Raw genomic sequence first — 21440 nt, forward strand, 5'->3', positions numbered from 1 at the left:
CTGGATTTTGCGAGAGAAGAGATTTTGGTGCAACAGAACTAGGGGTGGGTGCAGTATGGTTTACAACAGTGGTACGGGGCTTTGGTATGGGTTTGGGTGTTGGTAGGGTCGCAGGGATATTTTGAGGTATTTGTGGGGGTAGTAATATGGGTTCTGGTGCCTTAGTCTGAGGGGTTGGTTCGGTTTTGCGTGGAAGCTTGGCTTCCATTTCCTTTAAGCTCAGGCTAGCCAGGGTGACTATAGTCCTATCCATTTCTAACAAATTATTCTCTATACGAGAAAGCCTTAGTTCCAAGGGGGTAAGTAATTGTTTTAACGTGCCCCAAACTATTTTAAGGAATTCTTCGTCACCCCCCCTATCGTACTCAGATCTACTCAACCAACCCTCCAATTGATTCGCTCTGTTCGTCCCTGGGGAGGCGACCAAAATATTGTCGTCCACCGGGCTATGTGAGCCAAGAGCGACTTCCCCGCCCAAAATGCTGGGATTAGATTTAGAACTATCGTCTTTCATCCCAAGAGAACCCAGAGCCCTTCTACTGTTGAAAAACTGTGATCTGGCATTTTTAGCTTTTTTCCGTGCATGTATAGATCTAGCAAGGCATTTCTTTTTATGAATTGCAGCTTTCTTGACACTGCTTGATCTCGTGGATAGATTAATTTTGGAAGGAAAGGAGGTGCCTGTCACACAAGTTAGTGGGACAGGATCCTTATATTGTTGCACTGGAGTGGGTTGGGGGTTAGGGGGAGATATTGGAGAGGTAGTAGAAGGGGCAGGATGAATAGCTGCCGTTATTAACAATGGCCGAGGACCTACTGTGTGCTCGGGGGTACGTGCAGAAGCAATATTCCCCAGGGAGGATTTTTTTGTGCTGGCTAAGTGCTCAGATAACCTTCTTGCAGCTTCAAGATCCAAGGAAACCCTGTGCTGCATTTTACTAATTTCCTCGTCAATGGCCAGATTGGTTTTGATTAGGAAATCATCCAGGGTTCTGTTGGAATTGCTCGCCGCCATAAGGGTTTTACTCCGACTACCCCGTGAGCACATTATACAGGATATATAAATAACAATAAATACAGAAACAATAAAACTGTATAATGCACCAACAAGGGGGGGTGGCCCAGCCCAGCCCTCTTAGTCCTCGAACGGCCTCAAACGGCCCGCTCTTTGCCCGCGCTGCGTCCCGCGCTGCGTCCCGCGCTGCGGAAGTGGTGTGACAATATATAGGAGGGCGTGTGAGGCGGGGGGCGGGGCAGCAGGGAGAGCGGACCGGAAGGTCGAAGATGGTCTTGCAGGGACTCCTGGGTACTGGAGTCCCCTGCACGCTCGCAGCCCTGCTGTCCCCACTCACCCGGTGCCCTGCTCTCAGTCCGTCAACAAATGCCCCAGTGCCTAGCGAGGCGGAGCGGGTGCGGCGAGTAGTGATGTGGAGTCCAGGAAATGCCGCTACAATCCAGGTAAAACAAAGTGCCTCTGTGCTTTTGTTCGCGTCCCACAGGAGAAGAGGTAAGGGGAGTTTTTAAGACCACAGAGGGGCGGGGGGCGGGGCAGCAGGGAGAGCGGACCGGAAGGTCGAAGATGGTCTTGCAGGGACTCCTGGGTACTGGAGTCCCCTGCACGCTCGCAGCCCTGCTGTCCCCACTCACCCGGTGCCCTGCTCTCAGTCCGTCAACAAATGCCCCAGTGCCTAGCGAGGCGAAGCGGCACCCGCGGAGCGGGTGCGGCGAGTAGTGATGTGGAGTCCAGGAAATGCCGCTACAATCCAGGTAAAACAAAGTGCCTCTGTGCTTTTGCTCGCACTTATAATTGATCTCCATTTGAGATGTTTTCTCCCTGGAGCTTATGCCCGCCCTTTTTCTTGCAATGCTTTGCAGATTGACCTTGGTTCTCCCTGGATTGGAGCCGGACGGCCCAACCACCCATTTTTTCATGGTAAATGCCCTTTGGCAACCCCAGCGATTTTAACTCACTGTGTTGTTCTTTTTACTCGCCCAATTACTGCACTTCATTATTCTAGGTAACCCTGCCCCGCCACACCACCCCTGTCCTGATGAAGACCCTGCTCTAAGGTTATACAGATACCTAATTCTGCATTTGGGGTCGAAACGTCGACAACCTATGCCCCTACCAGCTTGCACCACTTACACTGAGGACATCTGCATAAGCGCATGGAGCATGGTTTCTCCTAATTTGCTATGAACATTGGTTGTTCCTTTTGTTTCAGCTGGCTCTACGTTGAAGCCAGTGCTGACTAACTCAAAAACTTTTGATCTGTGGACTAGCATTGTTTACTTTTTTTAAAACTTTGCAAATTTTTCTATCACACACACCCGTTCCCTTTTTTTCCCCCCTCACTCCCTGGGGCACTAAGTATATGTACCTGTGTTCTTGTACTTGTATATATATTTTTCATTTGTTTTTCCTGTTCCGACTAATATTGTGTACTGGGACCCCGCTCTCTATGTGCCGTATGAGTAACAACCATAGCATAACGTCATGTAGGGCAGAAATCTCAGAACCTATGTTCAACAGTCGAAATAATGTGTGAAGTCATAGAGATGTTTCTTTGCCAATAATGTCTACTCCAAGGGAAATCTAGAGCTAAAGATCGCTCTGGTGGAACATAAGGAGTACTGTAGAAGAGGGTCACTGTTGAAATGCTTCACAGATATCCAGGAAACTGCAAGGACCGGACACCAGTCCTAACATGTATCAGGGATCCTATGGAAATAGAAGGGTCCTTGTCTGTAAGGGTGAGGATACAACCCTGGCATTTTCCCCCTCTTCTGATGTCAAGGTAGTTCGTGGGAGAAGGGGGCTGAGGCCCTAGTGCTATACCGAGGTTAGTATGCTACATATGGTGGATATTTTGGCGTTGGGGAACAAAATGAATCTATATTTCTTCAAGGGGGCAAGGTATCATCTCTGATTGGCACCCAGTGTCGTCAGGGGCTCATGCCAGTCTTCTGCTATTGGGTAGTTGCACAATCCTCTACTCTCCTCTCTATGAAGGATCTAACTTTCTGCTTGAGCCCAATGCAGAATCACTGTGTGCCACATTTCTACTGATGGGGCGCTGGTGCCTTCCACCCACTTGTGTCAACCCTCTTGGCTAGGAGAAGGCAGAGATACGGGAACCACTTTACATCTGTGCATACAGTGTTTCCAAATGGGTTGGAAGAGTCGAGCAGTACATGTGGCCAAAACACGAAAAACAGGAGTCCAGTAATGGACAATCCCAAACCATATAAGAAAAATCATCTGGTGTCCGATTACAGAACAGACAAGAGCCAAATACATCTGGAAAGATTTTGTGGGGCCAGGCCAAAGAGATATATATATACATTTCTGTTGTATTATAAGACGTACTAACAACTGGAACCCGATGAAGACAAATGGCTACCTACCATATGTAGGTGCCTGAGGGTTCCTTTTTCCTCACTGGGAATCCATAACCTTCAAACGTGACACAATTTATGTTTTACATAGGGCACATATGGGTGACGGTGGTAAGGATAGGTGGTCTCACCCCTTCTCCTACTGTGCTTTATTTGTATTATAGTTTAAGATACTCTTTAGTTGTTCTTCAAAGAGATATATAATCTTTGTACTGTATAAAAAACTGGATCCGTTTAAATTGGGCAGTATGAGATATTGTGCGCTGGTAAGCGCGTGGTCTTCCCATTTCTTTTCGTTGAGTACTCTCTCAAATTCTGTCCCCTACGTTTCCCACAGCTGTTGAAGTGCCACTTGCAAATGGGAACATTGCGATCAATAAAGCCAACTCACACAGAACCTACTAATTCCCATACACAGTTGTGGGCACTGGTTTATGTATTGCTGGTTTGATATCCACTGCCACCCATATGGAGCGCAAAATGTGGGTGAATAATCCATTTGTCAAAAATTGTCCTTCACGTAGAAGATAATTGTCTCTCAGTTCCTGACATGATTGCAATCGACTGTTAATAAATAGATCACCTATTTCATCGAGGCCACCTGCCAGGGTATCATCTCTGGTTGGCACCCAATGTCGTCAAGGGCTCATCCCACTTCTATTGGGTATTTGCACAATCCTCTCCACTCTACGATGGGTCTTACTTGCTGCTTGAGCTCATTGCGGAGTCACTGTGTGCCACATTTCAACTGATAGGGAAAATGAACCTTCCAGCTAATGTGACAGCCCTTTTGACTAGGAGATGGCCGACATACAGGAAGCACTTTACGTCTGCACACACACAGTTTTCCAAAGTGGGTTGGAAAGGTAGAACAGTGCAAGTAGTCAAAACACTAAAAACACAAGTTCAGCGTTCTGTCAGACATGGACAATCCCATATCATATAATTAATAAAAGTCCGCTCGTGTCAGATTACAGCACGGACAAGAGGCAAATAACCCTGAGAAGATTTTGTGGATCCAGGCCAGAGAGATAATCTTGGTGCAGTTTAAAATACTGGATGAGTTTAAACAGGGCATTACGAGATATTGTTCCAAGTAAGCGCATGGTCTCGCCCATTCCTTTTCTTGAAGTGCTCTCTCAAATTCTGTCTCCCATGTTTCCTGCAGCTGGTGAAGTGACACTTGCAAATGGGAACATCGCAATGGATAAAGCCAACTCACACAAAGGAATACTAACTCTCACATACAGTGTCTGCACTGGTTCATGTATTGCTGGCTTCATATCCACTACTGCCCATGTGGAGCGCAAAATGTGTGTGAGTAATGCATATGTCAAAAATTGTCCTTCATGTAGAGCATAATTATCTCTCTGTTCCTGAAATGATTCTAATCGATTGTTATTAAACAGATACCCTTGTGCATCAAGCGTAGCTGCCGACCACAACGTACGAATTTGGCCATTCAGACGAGACTGCTGATTGCAAAGGCCTAATAGCGGAATATCTGGAGCATAAGGAGCCTTACATTTACTAAGTGTGCGTAGTTTGGTCAGGCAGCGCAGCGCCATCTTGACCAGTTGACGCAGTCCTCTGGCACTCAAGTTGTGGGGAGGACCACATTATATATATCTCAGTCGGGCTCAGAGGCGCGGCATTTGCCCCAGTCTCCACCAGTGCTTATCCGGCCAGCCGCCTGGACAGCGACTGAAGTTGAGCTGCCAGATAACAGGCTTCGAAGTGCAGAGCTCCCAGGCCTCCAGGGTTGACAGGGAGTCACAACACTGGCATGGCCACCCTATGACGCTGGCCGGTGCAAAAGGAATCTATAAATGGTGAAGGTGTACAGATAAACATAGGAAGATCTGAGGAGTTTGGTCCTCAAGGCTCCCAGCTATGAGTGACACTGATTAACTGTCATTCTTAATATGCCCGAGGTCCTTTTGTCATTGCTGTTATCTCCAACTATAATCCTATTAATTGTTTAGAAATGATTGAGTTCCTCTTATGCACAATTGTTATTGTTTGCTGAAAAGCCAGATTTGTGTTTAAACGTGTTTCAGCAGTGCATGCTCTAACTGGCTATTTTTGAGAGATCTCTGCTTAGTTGAGGTGACAATTGTCTCTTCATTATTTGCTGTATTCATTGCTATTTTTGCATTGAACACAAGTAAGATTTTCGGACTTCCTGGCATGTTTTATTTTAGAATCTTCTATTATTAAAAATTGGCCTAAACATATTTCCTATTCTATTCTGTCAAAGGCTGTTCCAGATCCATTGACAAGTCAATCTGGTCATCCTCATCATCTTTCATCTTATATTGTAAGTTATACCTTAATAAACTACACTTCTACAGCAAGCACTGGTTTCTCGAATTCTTTCCTGGAGATTTAAAACCTGAGGCAGTATTTTAAAGTTATAACAGTTAAACATATGGATATATGACCTCCTCATTCCATTTTATGAATGAATGGATGTATGGATGGATGAATAGTGAAGCGCTACTGCTCCCTAAAACAGGGTGTCTTGGCTCTTAATCCATAAGAAGAAACGGGCACCAGAGATAGAAATTGACAAATAACAGACAGGTTTTCAGATGCATGGGAAAGTTTGAATGGGTTGTTTAACACATACGGGCCAAAAGTAGACTTCTCAAGCTTTAGTGATACTGTTTTCTAAAGAGCAAGGGTGAGACTCAAAGGTTTTACGAAACTGGGACAGGACCTGTATTAGATATTACAACAAGCATTTACAATGCAGCAACGACATTGTTTCGAGCTATTGGAATTGATTTTTTTTCCCCTTTGTAAAAAATTAATCAAGTAATAGCATTGTAAATGACAATGTATTTTACCCCTTGTTAACCCCCGCATACAGACATACATAGAAACAGTACTAAAAACAGGCACACATGCATGCACATGCTGAGAAACACACGCACCCCATAAGACAGGCACACTAATACATAGAGACACAAATGGTAGGGGTAGAGTATCGTTGGTGCAGCAGGGTGAAAGGATGTAAGAAGCCCATTAAGCCCCAATTATTACTACCCAACCCAGGGTGAAGGATATATTTACCCCTTGAATTAGGGGCCATTGCCCTCTTGCTACATGACTAGAGGAGGTGGAGGGAGAAAGGGTGAATACAATTGGGCTGGATCATGTTTAAACTGCACACACAAAAAGTAAGGTAGATGAAGATGCTGACAGCGGCTAACAAATGAGAATTGACAGGGTTGTGCGATGCGGAGAGCCATGTAACTGATGCTTGGTAGTGGTGCATTGTCCCATTCCATGTTTAGCAGCCCTGCTCATTAATCTCTATCCCCACTGCTAGGTGGTGCTTGCAGTGCCCCGGTTCAAGTGTAGCATCCCTGCTGGGCAATTCTGGCGCTGTATCATCAAACAGGCATCTCCACTGCCCGGCAGTACTGGCGCTGTCTTAGTAAACGTATATCTGCACTGCAGGATAGCACAGGCATTGTACCCATAACATGTGTACCACCTCAGCTGAGTAGGCTATTCATATTTCATTAAACATATATCTGCCCTCCTGGACAGTGCCAGCACTGGTCATTTGCACTGCTTACATTGTCGCATCACAAGTACAACAAGACTGCTGTGGAATGCCAGTGCTGACTCATTAAGGCACATATTTGTCTTCTGGGGGAGGGGGGCTGACGCTGTAGAATTAGTAGTACGGCACCATTTAAATAGATTGCCACCCCTGCTGGACATTGCAGGTATTATGCCAATAAAGGGTAGAACCCCTTCTCAGTAGTACTGCCACTGTCTGGTGCCAATAGCGTAAGGCATGATGTAATTGTAGTTGCGTTTGGTTACGCAGTGCTTAATTTGTAAAAAAACAAAAAATAAGTGCCAGGGCCCTTCATAGAAGGCAATTAAAGCCTGCACCACCCATACCCTGGCAGCGCTGCCAATGGCAGTACCAACGTGACACCTGAACTGTACTAGAGCCCGGGCTGACTAGTGCAGGTGCTGAGCACCAGAAACCACTAGCACAAATTAAGCACTTAGTGCCTTATACCGAGAAGGAGAGCACAGGACTGCTCTCGTCACCGACTCCTGAAGAGGTTTTAGCAGGGAAAGTCAGGTGGTTTCCATTGTTCTCCAGAGTAGCTTTCACTACTTTTTTTCCCAGGTATATGTCGAACGTTTTCTGTGACGAATCTGAGTGTTATGTGAATGTATTAAAGGGAGGATTGCCTCATAAATGGGTTAATTTCTGCAGGAATACAACTGTGCCACTTCCAGTCTTGCTACACTCTCCGTGCTAAATTAAAGGTAGTAAAATAAGTCCCACGAATCCCTCACGTGCAGTGCAGGAGAGTCTGAGTGGCCATGGGGGCTGTGGTGTGTGGGTGACCGTGAGGAACGCGTCTGTTGTTTCAGCGCGAGCACATTCTTTAGGCTTCCCCCACCTCCGCTGTGTGCATTCCTGGAACGAGTCACGAGACTTCCTTCAACTTCCTTCCTCATCTATAACATGCATTTACACTGCTAGGGGTGATTTAAGAAGGGAGCGGGCACGGGTGGGTGGATTTTCAACTCACTCAGTTCCTTCGGAAAAACAAGTGACGTAAGCTCCGTGGCGGGGGGAGGGCTAAAGCGAGGAGAGGCTCCCTGAGCGGACATGTGCTCTGAAGGAGCGGGGGGGAACGCTGAAGCGAGGAGACCTCAGTGTGCGGTGTAGTGCCTACAGACTTTCTTATCATTAGGGGGGGCATCTGTTTCTAATTAGCATGGCTGTGCTAAGGCCATGCTAATTAGAAACAGATGGCCCCCCTAAAGATAAGAAAATGCTTCACAACAGCCATGAAGCAGGCGAGCCAGTCCTGATGGGCCGGACGAAAGAGATGAAGGGCAGTGGCCAAAAAGCATCATTTTCAATGGGAAGCCAGAGTTTAGCATAAACGCTGACACGACCCAATGATGGGCGGGGCTTCAAGTCCCCTTCTGAAATCTCCTCTCTCACTATAGGTCTCTTGCCAAGCGAGCAATGCATGCACTGCAACGCTAGGCGAGACCTAAAAAATAAGGACTGCCTGTCAGGTGGCAACGCCCCTTATTTCCACCAGGTCACTGGAAAAATAATTCAAGAAAGACAGACTGTGCCTAAAAATGTTAGCTTAATTCAGGAATAAATGTTCAAAAATTCTTCACGTATTCAATATGCATTTATTAAGATCAAAAAGATTTGTCACATTATTGCTCAAAATAAGTCTGTAGGACAGTTGTACACATTCTGCTCTGTGATGCTTATTCATAGTACTTAGACAATGCGGACGTTCCTTAATTAGTTTTTTTTACCTCTTTGCTAAAGATAGATTGGAAAGCTGATTTTTGACTCTTTGGTGAGTACTACAAAGGCTCTTGATCTTTGAACACTGGACTTTTATTTTAAGTTATCTGCAGTTTCCCTCCTGGTAAATGACCTTTCAGATTTAATAATTGCATTGTGGTGGGCGTGTCCAAGATGGCGCACTGACTGTAATTCAACTATAGAGCTCCGCTTCATCGTATCTCTGCCCCAGTCTCACAGCACCTGAGGCGGAAGGCTTGCAGGTCCCCCCGGTGTTGCCTGGAGTTGGGGGAAGCGCCCGCTGTGGCTGATCCGGGCATCTGGGGCCGGGGGACGCGAGATCAAGGGGCTCCACAAAAGGGCGGTGCGGTGAATGCGGACGTCCCAGCACCATGGGAGGGCTGGATCGGGCACTCAGACCGCGCGTCAAGACACTGCTCCAGACCAGCAGGAAATTAGCAGTGCCTGCGGGTACTGGGCCGACCACGCGGAATCTGAAGCACCCGGCCCCCGGAGACCATGAGGTGACTGAGGCAGCACTGGAGCGACGTTGGGGCCTGACGACGCGGTCCCGGAAGGTGGCTCCTCCGCCCAGTGGGAGAAGAGAAAAAGCGACTTCACGGAGTAATACGGGGCCTCCCAAAGCATAAAGCAAGTGACTCCAAATACTGGTCAGTGACTATGCGCCAGCAAAGGGAGGCCTAGACGGAGTTTTTCAACTGTACTGGGGTGGGGAAGCACCCCCCCTCCCCCTTCAGCCACGTGGTGCCCCGCCCTCCCCCACGTAGACAGTGCCAGGCAGCCGCGTCTGGGGTTTATACCAGCTTTCTACAAACAATTTCCCTTCTTGTTGACTCCTATACTAACCCGATTGTACAATTATTTTAGTGACAATGGAAACTATGCACATGGCAATGATAACAGTACTGCTGAAACTAGGCAAAGATCCCCAGCGCTGCGCATCCTTCCGCCCTATTTGCCTACTAAATGTGGACACAAAGATTTTTACGGGGATACTAGCGGTTAGGCTGGGGTACACATGCCGGGCTGATTGAGCCTGACCAGTTGTAATGACCGGATTAGCAACTCACCCAAACACCACAAACCCAGTCATCATGTAACTCCATCCCTTCCCAGTCCCTATTTACAACAGTACCTGGGGTACTTACCTGGGAATGGGGAACCCACAATATATACAAGCTTATACAGCTAATATACTACTAAATCTTAGAGAAACTACGGAATTCCATCCTACATCCTATTATCTTACCTGTACAACCCCACAGCAATCTGGCTCGGGGAGCAGCTGCTTTAAAGTGTCCCCACTTGTAGCCCCACGACAATCCGGACTGGACTACTCTACCCCCTCGCTTCTCGGGAGCAAAACTTTTTAGAGTGTTCCCCCTTGTAGCCCCACGACTATCCTGCCTGGACTACTCTACCCCCTCGCTTCTCGGGGAGCAGCACTTTTTGTACAGAACGTCCTATCCTGAGCGATCTCTATTTAACGTATTCCCACGGTCCTATTTATACCTCCTTCTCTCTCTCTTTCATTGGGGATTTTCCTAAGTACCTAATATCTACTGGAAGTATCTATCTCATATGAATTGTTGTTATTATATGCGGGACAGAAGATCCGATCCTCACACACAAAAGTGGTCAAGTCGCCACATCTGAGAATTGTTATATGATTTGACCCACACTCTCCCCCGTCAACAGTTACCTTCTCAGAAGGGAATGTCCCATCCTTCTGTTCATCAGCATCTGGCTCGAAGAAAGGTTAACTCTATCATAGTAATAATACTCAAATGCATTCATTAAGAACTGGGGTCCCTTTATTAAACAATAAAAATAAACATTGTATTTGTATTAGCACCTAGCAATCTAAACATAGCCTGAAAAGGAAAGGAAAGAATTAGCATATATTTGCACACTATAATAGCAGGACAGACTTCACCTAGAAAGCAAAAAGGGGGGAGGGGGTTTGAATGATTAATTATATGTTGCAAACTAACTAAGAATACCTCACCCTGTTAAGAAGGGTCCAACTATCTGTTCCTCTCTCTGGTGGAGTCAGGATTCTCTCTCTCTCCTGCACCATCACCAACGTGCTAACTTCACTACACTGGTTCAACTGCTCCAAAAGCTCCAACCGGCAGCACCAACTCTTCCATCTGACTGGCAACTGCTTCAACACATTCTGACAAACTGGCAGCTCCAGCTGACAGTTCCAACTCCAAAGATCATCTCTGACTGCTTCAACTCCGAATACCAACTGACTGCTCCAAAAACCATCCGAACACCAACTGACTGCTCCAAAAACCATCTGAACACCAACTGACTTCTCTGCACTTCAGTAATAAAGAATGCTCTCTACCCATGGAAATTTCCAGCCGGCAGACTCCTCACAGCAGATTCCTGCACCAAGCTCTGTGCTCCTTACGCACCCCCAGTGGCCAGCTGTTGTTGCGTCTGGGGCACAAAACATAAGTACATTCCTCTGATAAAAGCCGGTTCCTTTCAGTTTGCAAAGAGTGAACAACAGATCATTACCAAAGCATTACCTTTGGCCTGCAAGCGCCTCAGTCAGCAGAGGCAAGAACAAAGATGGCTTCTCTCTAGTTTAGGCCTCTAGGCCCGAAAAGAGGTAAAGAAGGCACAGAATCATGCCAAAGCCAATAGGCAAACACTGCAAATATGTAGATACTGCAAAGGAAAGATGGCTACCCTCTAGTTTAGGCCTCTAGGCCCGAAAAGAGGCAAAGAAGGCACAGAATCATGCCAAAGCCAATAGGTAAACCCTACAAATAGGCACACATAAGGCTGAAATAAAGGATTCATGAATATATACTGAGATGGCGGTGGACAACAGTCACCATCAGCCCAAATAGCACAAATTATCCGGGCCCCACACCAGTCTGGCTTCATACCAGGTCTTACATGTGGGGGCAACTCTAAGAGACTCTTCTATTTGCTTGACAAGACACAGCGTTCTCAAAAACCGACCCTATTCCTCTTAATAGATGCGGAGAAGGCCTTTGACCGGGTTCCTTGGCCTTTCTTGCAAACAGTACTGGAAACGGTGGGCATTGGACCCCGATTCCGGCACTGGATTTGGGCGGGGTATGCAGAGCCTAAAGCGCTAGTTAGAGTGAACAATACACAGTCCCTGACCTTCTCTATTTCCAGAGGGACTCGCCAGGGATGCCCCCTCTCACAGCTACTGTTTGCGCACTATATGGAGCCAATGGCAGAACACATCCGTCATCACCCACAGATAGAGGGAGCCTGGATGGGAGGCCAATCACACAAAATAGCCTTATACGCCGATGACGTGCTGCTGACCACTACAAACCGGACCACTCACTGTCCCCCCTCCTGGAGGAGTTTGCGGCATTCGGGAACGTCTCGGGTTTCAAGGTGAACACCTTTAAAACAAAGGCACTTAATATCACTATCCCCCAAGAAGCACACCAACGCTTGGAGTCGGAGTTCCCCTTTCATTGGGCACAGCAGGGCATCCCATATTTGGGTATTCAGATCTCTCCGACCATGGAGGGCATGGTGACCCCCAACTACTCCGATGTCTTCAAGACGGTGCAGTCACTTATCCAATCTTGGCATGGAGGGTCCCATTACCTGGGTGGGTTGCATAGCAGCGGTCAAAATGACATTGTTTCCCAAAATCCTGTACCTTATGCAAGTAATGCCATTGGCACCACCTGCCACTGTAGTTAAAAAATTGCAGGCGGCACTCGAATCCTTCATATGGGCTGGTAAGCGGGCCCGAATGGCCAGGGAGCAGGCTTATCTGCCAATGGCCAAAGGGGGCTTGGGTATTCCCAAACTGATGAAATACTATCAGGCGGCGCAACTGCTTGTGTGCGGATGTGCTCCTTGTGAAAGAGCAAAATGCAGTCACTCAAAGTAAAGTTAACCCACGGCTTAAGTAGGCTCATCCACTGCCCCATGCTATATGCTGTATTGGGCGGAAGCAACATGTGAATGACATAACAACAGAGCAATGGATGAAGAGAGGTGGCTAATAGCCCCAACATGTAAATATATTACATATATTTTAGTAAAATCAAAAGGTCGTGGCTAATGCCAGAGATAATGACATTAATAATAAAAACTCTTGTCGGAAGTGCAGGTACTGATATGGGATTGGAAACCAGCTATCACTGCACTTGAGAAATTTACTAAAGGAGTGTATGACTGCGGAATTGCTCTCCCAGATTACCAGGATTACTACTGGGCATTTTAACTGATAACAGTTAATGATTGGGTTTTTGCCAGAGAGTAGACAAACATGCGATGAGTGACAGGAGTTTCCAGGCTACGTTAAATATGTTTAATAGCTGCACATCACTACCACAGCACACTCAGGCGGTAATCCATGTGCACTCTCTGGTTGACCTTTGGTGGCATCTGAGTCTATTGGCTGGAGGTTGTCTTCATCATAATGTAGCTGATACTGACATGGTGGAAAAGAGGAGTCCGTAGCATTCAACTCCGCCAATTGCCTGTTTCTGCTTGCTTCTGCCCTCTGCATCATGCCCTGGAAGGACCCCTTCCACTATACCCGCAACCCTCCGTGACATTCTCATTGGACATAGACGAGGACCCGCTCAGCTCGCGTGGCCCCACCTCAGTGCACCGCAAGTCACAGTCCCATGGCGGTGTGCCTGTGCCAGCTGCAGTGCATCCAGGGCCACTAACTCTGTACTGTTAAAGTCAGGGACCCTTGCTGTTCGTACCTTGTACTGCTGATTGTCTGATCACTGTTGTGGTTGTTGCCAGCACCAACCAACCCCTGAGGGGTGGCTTACACTACCCAACACCCCTCCAGCACAGGCGTCACTAGACATGTAACCCTGGCAAACAAAAGGGCCAGGCGCACGTGAGCGTAGCCAGTTCCACAAACTCACTCAGTTTGTCCGTGTGGTCAATATGTATGCATGAGGGACCGGGGCCATTCCACATTACATTGTGCTGTGTACAGCGGGTGCAACCATGTCACCGCAGGCAGTGGTGTAGATCTTGGACATGTAACCGTGCCGTACCTCACTGTGAGCGTAAGCGGGGTGGGCAGGCGTATGACAGTAGAGCATAGGGGTGTGGCTCCTCCACACATAGATCTGGGTGTGGTTAGGTGTAGGCCTTGCCAAGGATGTGGCAGATGCGTGTGTCTCTGTTGTAGGGTCTGCGCCACACGTCACGCAATTGACAATGTTGCTATGTGGCATGCCCCTGATGTGCATGCTCGGTCGAAGGGGTACATGGGGGAGGGCATGCCCACTCGGGGTCAGGGATCACACATGCTAACTGTTGTGTGTGTCGGTATTAGCGTAGTATGAGCCAAAGATCTACCCTCAACTGCATGTCGAGCTCAGTCAGGCAGGTGCTCCACATCTGTGTCAGCCCTGTCCTTACAAAGGGCCTACACACACGTGGCCGGCCACATTCTGCGCACATCATCACTGTGTCGTAGTCAGGCTTGTGGACATGCGCAGACAGGCATGACAATGGCGTGCCGCAGGGGTGCAAGTGATGCAAACGCGCTGCGCATACTAGTGGGGGAGGGAGGTGCATCAGTGAGGCTACTTAAGACACATTGATGCCGCTCATTTGCAACAAACAGTTCATGTCATACAGGAATCACTAAGTCACACATATCACACACCAATGAATCAGTGAGCCTGCCAGCACATCATGCAGTACGTAGTCTTGACTCATGTCTTGCTGCACTGTCACAAGTAACCAAGGATATGCACTCTGCGCTTGGATGATGACACCCCTTCGAGCCCCGAACACACAGTTCCAGAGGCAGTACGATTTGGCCCATAAATGCACCAGGGGCATCATGGAGCGCACATTTGGTTTGTTGAAGTCACGTTTCAGGTGCCTGGACGTCACAGGTAGAAAGCTCCTGTACAGCCCAGACATCGTGTGAAAGATGATCGTTGCATGTTGTGTGTTGCACAACATATATGTACGCATGTGTACAACATTTGTAGCCCATGGATACGAATGCCAGATGCACTGGACGATGATGATGAAGATGAGGCAGGTGGACCACACACCACTGCAGCCGCAGCAGGAATAGCCCATAGTGACTACATCATTGACAATTTCTTCTCTGGTTGATGTCACATTGTGACGGTCCTTAGCAATAATGGGACAGTACGATGACTGACCACAGGCACAGCATGTGCAAATACATTCATTCCAAAACACATTCCCTGCGTGCATGTCACTCATCTGTACAGGCACTTCACTCAGACAAGTGTGGGTGGGACATGTAGTGCTGAGAATTTTGGAATTTGTTAATGGGTGGTGGGTGTGTCACCTCCGTGCAGTGAGCCTGTTGAGGGTGTCACGTTTTCGAACTGCCAGTTCTGTGTGTCACAGTTGTTACGGTATCCCACTATTTGGCGTTTCACATGTGTCCCAATTCCTTCCATTTTGGCTGTCATTTGTGGCCTACAGGTGACAACAGGGCTTCTTTTGGGCTCCGATATGTGCCGCCATGATGCAGGGATGCACCCTGTGACCCAAGTTCCATGACATGGGCCACATGAGCGTAAGGGGGAGTCACTGTCCCTACATTAGTCCATGATTTCATTCTTGTTTGATCATGGACATGGCACGTCGGTGTGCAGTGGGGCGTTGATTGACCCTCTGCAATGTGAAGAGGAGATGCGGTTTCACAGTGTGTTCCATGTATGTTTCCGCATTCGCGCAGGTAACATATGAATGCATGTCAATGTACATTGTGATTGTGGCTGTTTGTGTGGAAATGCCTAGCTGATGTGGGACAATGGTAATTTGTTCTGCGTCACAGCTGTGGGGTTGTGCTCGTACGTTATCATCTCACCGTTTTTTTTACTCTGCTTTTATGGTGCATTTTCCCACCTGCTGCGTGGGATTTCCAGGCCTGTCGCTGGTTTTCTCTGCATTTTGAATCGCATTTGGCCTCATCGCAGTTTTTTTAGCGTTCGTGTTTTGCATTTTTGCGTCACTGCGTTGGTTCTAATGCAGGTATTTGACACATTATCGTGTGACTATATTCAATTCAATTCAATTCAATTAATTTATATAGCGCGCTACATACCCAGAGGGTCTCAAGGCGCTTGGAGAAGGGTGGGGGATTACTTGTCGAATATCCAGGTTTTAAGTTGCTTTCTGAATGCTAGGTGGTTCTGAGTGAGGCGAAGGTGAATGGGAAGTGAGTTCCAGGTTTTAGCCGCCAGGTAGGAGAAGGATCTTCCTCCCATGGTGGTTTTGTTGATGCGAGGTACAGCAGCAAGGGCTTGGTTGGAGGAGCGTAGCTGGCGGGAGGGGGTGTAGAAGGAAAGTCGTGTGTTGAGGCATTCGGGTCCAAGTTCGTAAAGTGCTTTGTGTGCGTGTGTTAGGAGACGGAATGTTATCCTCTTATTGACGGGGAGCCAGTGGAGGTTTTTCAGGTGACCAGAAATGTGGTCGTTACGCGGGATGTCTAGTATGAGTCTGGCTGATGCGTTCTGGATGCGTTGGAGTTTTTTCTGAAGTTTTGCGGTGGTACCGGCGTATAGGGTGTTTCCGTAGTCCAGGCGGCTTGTAACCAGTGCGTGGGTGACCGTTTTTCTAGTTTCGTTGGGGATCCAGCGAAATTTTTTTTGAGCATGCGAAGAATGTTGAAGCAAGATGATGAAATGGCGTTGACTTGTCTGGTCATCGAGAGTGAGGAGTCCAGAATGACGCCCAGGTTCCGTGCGTGGTCTGTCGGGATGGGTGCTTTTCCAAGGGACTCTGGCCACCAAGAGTCGTCCCAGGCAGAGGGGGAGGTACCTAAGATAAGGACTTCTGTTTTGTCGGAATTCAGTTTCAGACGGCTGTGTTTCATCCACTCGGCTACTTCTTTCATTCCTTCATGTAGGTTGGTTTTGGCGGTGTTAGGGTCTTTGGTGAGTGAGAGGATAAGTTGAGTGTCATCAGCGTAGGAGATGATGTTGAGGTTGTGTTGGCGTGCGATGGCCGCGAGGGGGCTCATGTATACGTTGAAGAGGGTGGGACTGAGTGAGGATCCTTGTGGCACGCCGCAAATGACTTCAGTGGCCTCTGACTTGAATGGTGGGAGGCGGACTCTCTGGGTTCTTCCGGCAAGGAAAGAGGTGATCCATTCCAGTGCGTTTCCCTGGATTCCGATGTTTTTGAGGCGTTGTATCAGGGTGCTATGACAGACTGTGTCGAAGGCTGCGGAGAGGTCGAGGAGGATGAGGGCGACTGTGTCTCCATTGTCCAGTAGAGTTCGAATGTTGTCTGTTGCTGCGATGAGTGCGGTCTCAGTGCTGTGTTTGGCTCGGAAGCCGGACTGTGAGGAGTTGAGGGATTTGTTGGTTTCGAGGAAGGCGGCGAGCTGGTTGTTGACAGCTTTTTCGATGACTTTGGCCGGGAATGGAAGGAGCGAGATGGGGCGGTAGTTTTTGAGTTCGGTGGGGTCAGCTGTGGGTTTTTTCAGAAGGGCGCTGAGTTCGGCGTGTTTCCAGCTTTCCGGGAAGGTGGCGAAGTTGAGGGAGCAGTTGATGACGTCTCGGAGGTGTGGTGCTATGATGGAGTCTGCTTTGTTGAAGATGTGGTGAGGGCATGGGTCTGTGGGGGATCCTGAGTGGATGGAGTTCATCAGGCGGATGGTGTCCTCAGTGGAGATTGGGTTCCATTCGTTAAGGATGTTCAAGGGGGGTGAAGGTACGGCAGAAGGTTGGGTGGGTTGGTCTCCAGGTTGAATGTCGAAGCTGTTGTGGATGTCACTATAGCATGGTACCACAGTGTTGTGAATACTTGGTTAACCAACACAGCTTAATTTTCCCGCGATAGACTGCGATGTTGAAAGTTGTGTTAAGCTAATATTGCGGAAGTTTTCACACGTTCTTAAAAACATCCCCCCATGTGTCTATGTAAACTTAATGCCCATTTCAATTGAAAATGTTCTGCCCATAAATGAAAGAGCTCTACCATAAGATGCTTTATAGTTACATTAAAAAATCACCTGCCTCATGTTAATGTTCTAAAAAGTATGGGAAGAAATGTATTGGAGGGATTTGTGAGCTTGGTTTTAAAAGCGATGAAGTATCACACATACGCACACTAGAACCATGGTAATGTCACACATACGCAATCTGTAAACTTGGTGGCTGTGCTATGTGTAGTGAGAAAACTGTATCATCAGCAGAATCTTGCAATCACCTGGGTGGCGTAGGGCACACTGTCGATGCCTTCGTGCCTCAGCAGGGTGTGCCTGGCTTTATTCTGTTTCCGCAGCTGTTTCTTTGCTTCTTTGGTAAGCTTAGGGATGCTTTGTCGCTCACAGTCCATGATCAACCTGCTGGGCATAATAAGCAGCCATTAGCAAAGGAAACACAAGGCTTCCAGTCCACGGTATCTTGAACTTCGGTTCCACGATCAGGACGATTACAGCATTCACCTAAGGCAAGCAAAAAATACAAGAAAATGCAAAAACCAGAATATGGTCTAAACAAAAGAACGTTTAGCGTCAGGGGCCAGTAAGAAGAGTCCTTAGTTGGCAACTGTTTTACATGAGAAATGTTGTCAAGACCCAAAAAATATTGCAGATAATAATAGTTTACAGCTGATGTCACTAGGTGGCGCTCTAAGACCAAATATAAACACTGGTTTGGCTTCTACAGCAAGCAGCTCTTGAGCAACTGGTATATCTCAGCTATCGCTAAGCATTGCCTCTGCGCAGCAAAGCCCACTAAACTATAAGCTTTTGAATGACTGGATATGTGTATAGCGAAACTGTGCAATGTGTTTTCAGAACTCTTTGGGGCTGGGGAGGCTTATTAATATTAGCACCTTGGTACCAGATGTAGTGCTAATATAAAAGGCATTGCAAATTGACAAATCCTTTTTTAAATTACTACTGGCAACCTTGCCTCGTGCACTGAGGTGATCACTGGCGGTAATTCATCTTTGGGTGGCCAGTAATGTCTGACAAGGTCACTTCTACAACAGTACAATACTAATAATATTAATACCTCTGGAAGAGTTTCGTTAGAGACCCCTGCACTAGATCAACGTTCCTGTCTTAAATATAGAACTGCACTATGACCATTTGATTGTCATTAGAGAAAATACAAATGTGAGCTATAGTCAAAAACAATATCGACCCCTCACCCCGTTTTACACATCCTTTAAAATAAACCTGCCAATTCCCTCTATTGGAAGAATGCAGGAGAGCGCCCACCATCCAAATTGTGTTAACTCTCTTCAAAACTAAGGGGGTCATTAGGATGTAGGGTGGATCGCCACCGCTCGCATGGCGGTGGCGATCCGCCCTACATCCTTCCCCGCCCGCCACCCATTTACCCCCCCGCCATATTAGTATGTCGGGGTACCGCCAGACGTATAGAATTTAAAGCTCTCTGCCTGGCTTTTGAAATCTTGAAACTCTCCTCCACTAGGATTTTGACCAACGTACTGGTACCATACACACCTACAAGCCACTTGCGCTCTCTGGGGTCATGCCTTGCTGTTGTTCCGGGGGTAAAACACATGCGTGCTGGGGGATGCTCTTTCCGCTGTTTGGCGGCCAAACTGTGGAATTCCCTCCCCATGCACATCTACAGCCTGGAGAATTATTTGATGTTTAGGAAGGCTATAAAAACTCATCTTTTTCCTGCGGTTTAGGCTCTAGTGTTTGGTCTGCCTGTAGTAAGCGCCAGGGTGCCTCTTTGCTGAGGCAGCTGTTGCGCTATAGAAGTCGGTCTAACACAACATAACATAACCGCGGCGGACAGGAAGACTGTCCTCAGCTTTTCCGCACGGTCCAAAAGTCGACCGGGCGGAAAAAGGTTTAATATGGTGGCGGTGTCCGCTAGACACCGCCATCCATATTAGTATGGGTGCGGAAACATGCCTCAACACCGCCACGGAAAGGCATGCAGATTCTGCTTTTGGGGGCCCGTTGCCGGCCCTCACAGTATTGGAGGTGTGGGGGGTGCACATGGGGGAGGTACACCTATGGTACCCCCTGCATTGTCATGGAGACAGGCACCGTGTGCATGACAATGCATGCAGTGCATTCCCAGCAATGCTGGGAATGGAGGATGCCACCGCCATGGGGGCGGTGGCATCCTAATTGTCGGGGTGGGACCGCCGCACCACTGGCGGTCGGTCCCAGCACCGCTAGGGTGGCGGGCTGACAGATGTCCGCCCGCCATCCAAATGGCCCACTATGTATGAACACTGTTAACCTACCATAACAAGCATTGGCGAAGCCAATAGGTCCAGCTTTGGCAGGTTGGTGCGATGGTTATTTTTCTTTAAATCTTTACTGCAAGCTATGTGACAAATAGAGTAGAAAAAAGAAAGCGTGCACCCAATGAACAAGCATTTGCAATGCAATAGGTCTCGCATTATTAAAGTTTGAGCTATTGGCATTGCTAAATAATGCAACACCAATAGCTCAAACTTTAATAATGCGAGACCTATTGCATTGAAAATGTCAGAAATAGAATGTACCTACAGAGTTCTTCTTCAATGCTGGGTCATTATTGGGGAGCCATGCCCCCTGCACATATACTCAAAGTCACGTTTATTTATTTTGTTCCAGGCAATAACTCATTAAAAAAATACAGTTTTTCAGAAAGCAGCTTCAGTTCTATAATTATTAAAAACATGTTCCTTTGCTTGCTTCAATGGAATTATTACATTGTCTTGTTAATTTCCAGGCAACAAGGATGTAAGAAGCAATTGGTAGAAATGGGAGTTGTGACTTGCCCCTCGGGCACAAATCCTACACATATGCTTCCGCCAACTGGCCTGAATATAGGACCATGAGTCAACAAGAGGGTGAGGAAGGCGGGTGCCGCGATTATACCAAAAGTAAAGAAATAGATGTTTTTTCTTTTGGTACAATTGCTGCACCCGCGCTTTACTTTTGATGTTATAAGTAAAGCGCGGGTGCACCGAAAGCGATCATGTAGCGATCGCTATTGTCAACAACTAGTGGTGCACGCGCACCACAGAGGAGCGGGGGCGGAGTGAGAACGCTGCACGTGCTAGCCACCAGTGGGAATGTGAGGAGCAAAGGCGGGACATGCGCCCCCCTTCGCCCAATCGAGTGTTGTATTTATTTTTTTTAAAACACGCAAAAGCCAATAACTGTAGGCGAAAGCAAAACCACACGCACAAGCGTGTAGTTAGCTTTCTAAAGCCCGTACAAGAGGTCTCACGCTGCGCGAGCAATGCTACGCACTGCAACGCTAGGCGCAAGACCTAAAAATGGCTGACAAATGCTTGCAATAAAAATGTTTAAATAAAAAAACAGTCCCTGATGTGACTGATTTACTAATGATTTTTTGGAACAGTAAACCTTGCATTCTATCATTATCTGTCACCTTAAAAAGAATACACCTAACCAAGCACTCAAACGGCAGGGTGCCTCAAAGTTAAAATGTCAAAAACACTTCACAACCACAAATTTAAAAAGGAGATATAGTAAATCATCATTTAACTGGGCACCCAAAGTGCAGGCAAAATAGATAGCATATAAAATAAATATGAAAACTTAAATAAAACTAATTTTGAATAAGTGTCACTGAAGAAAAAGATACAATATGTCAGTGCACATGAACAATGAGACCAGGCCTCTTACTAAAGTAGCACAGTGGGTGAAAAACGATTGGTTGGAATGCTACCCCCGAGCGACTGT

At 47.4% G+C, this 21440-nt stretch overlaps 1 protein-coding gene across 2 annotated transcripts in view; it reads right to left on the bottom strand.

Moving 5' to 3' along the window:
- Positions 1-21440, bottom strand: part of ALKBH8 (alkB homolog 8, tRNA methyltransferase) — a 416983-nt gene that overhangs the window by 369859 nt on the left and 25684 nt on the right. For both annotated transcript variants that reach the window (XM_078657033.1, XM_078657032.1), the window contains exon 2: positions 17951-18086. In XM_078657033.1, coding sequence (XP_078513159.1) covers positions 17951-18079 — 129 coding nt within the window. In that variant the 5' untranslated portion in view covers positions 18080-18086. The remainder of the gene's footprint in view (positions 1-17950; positions 18087-21440) is intronic.

The sequence above is a fragment of the Lissotriton helveticus genome, chromosome 8 (assembly GCF_964261635.1).
Source record: "Lissotriton helveticus chromosome 8, aLisHel1.1, whole genome shotgun sequence".
Lineage (NCBI taxonomy): Eukaryota > Metazoa > Chordata > Amphibia > Caudata > Salamandridae > Lissotriton > Lissotriton helveticus.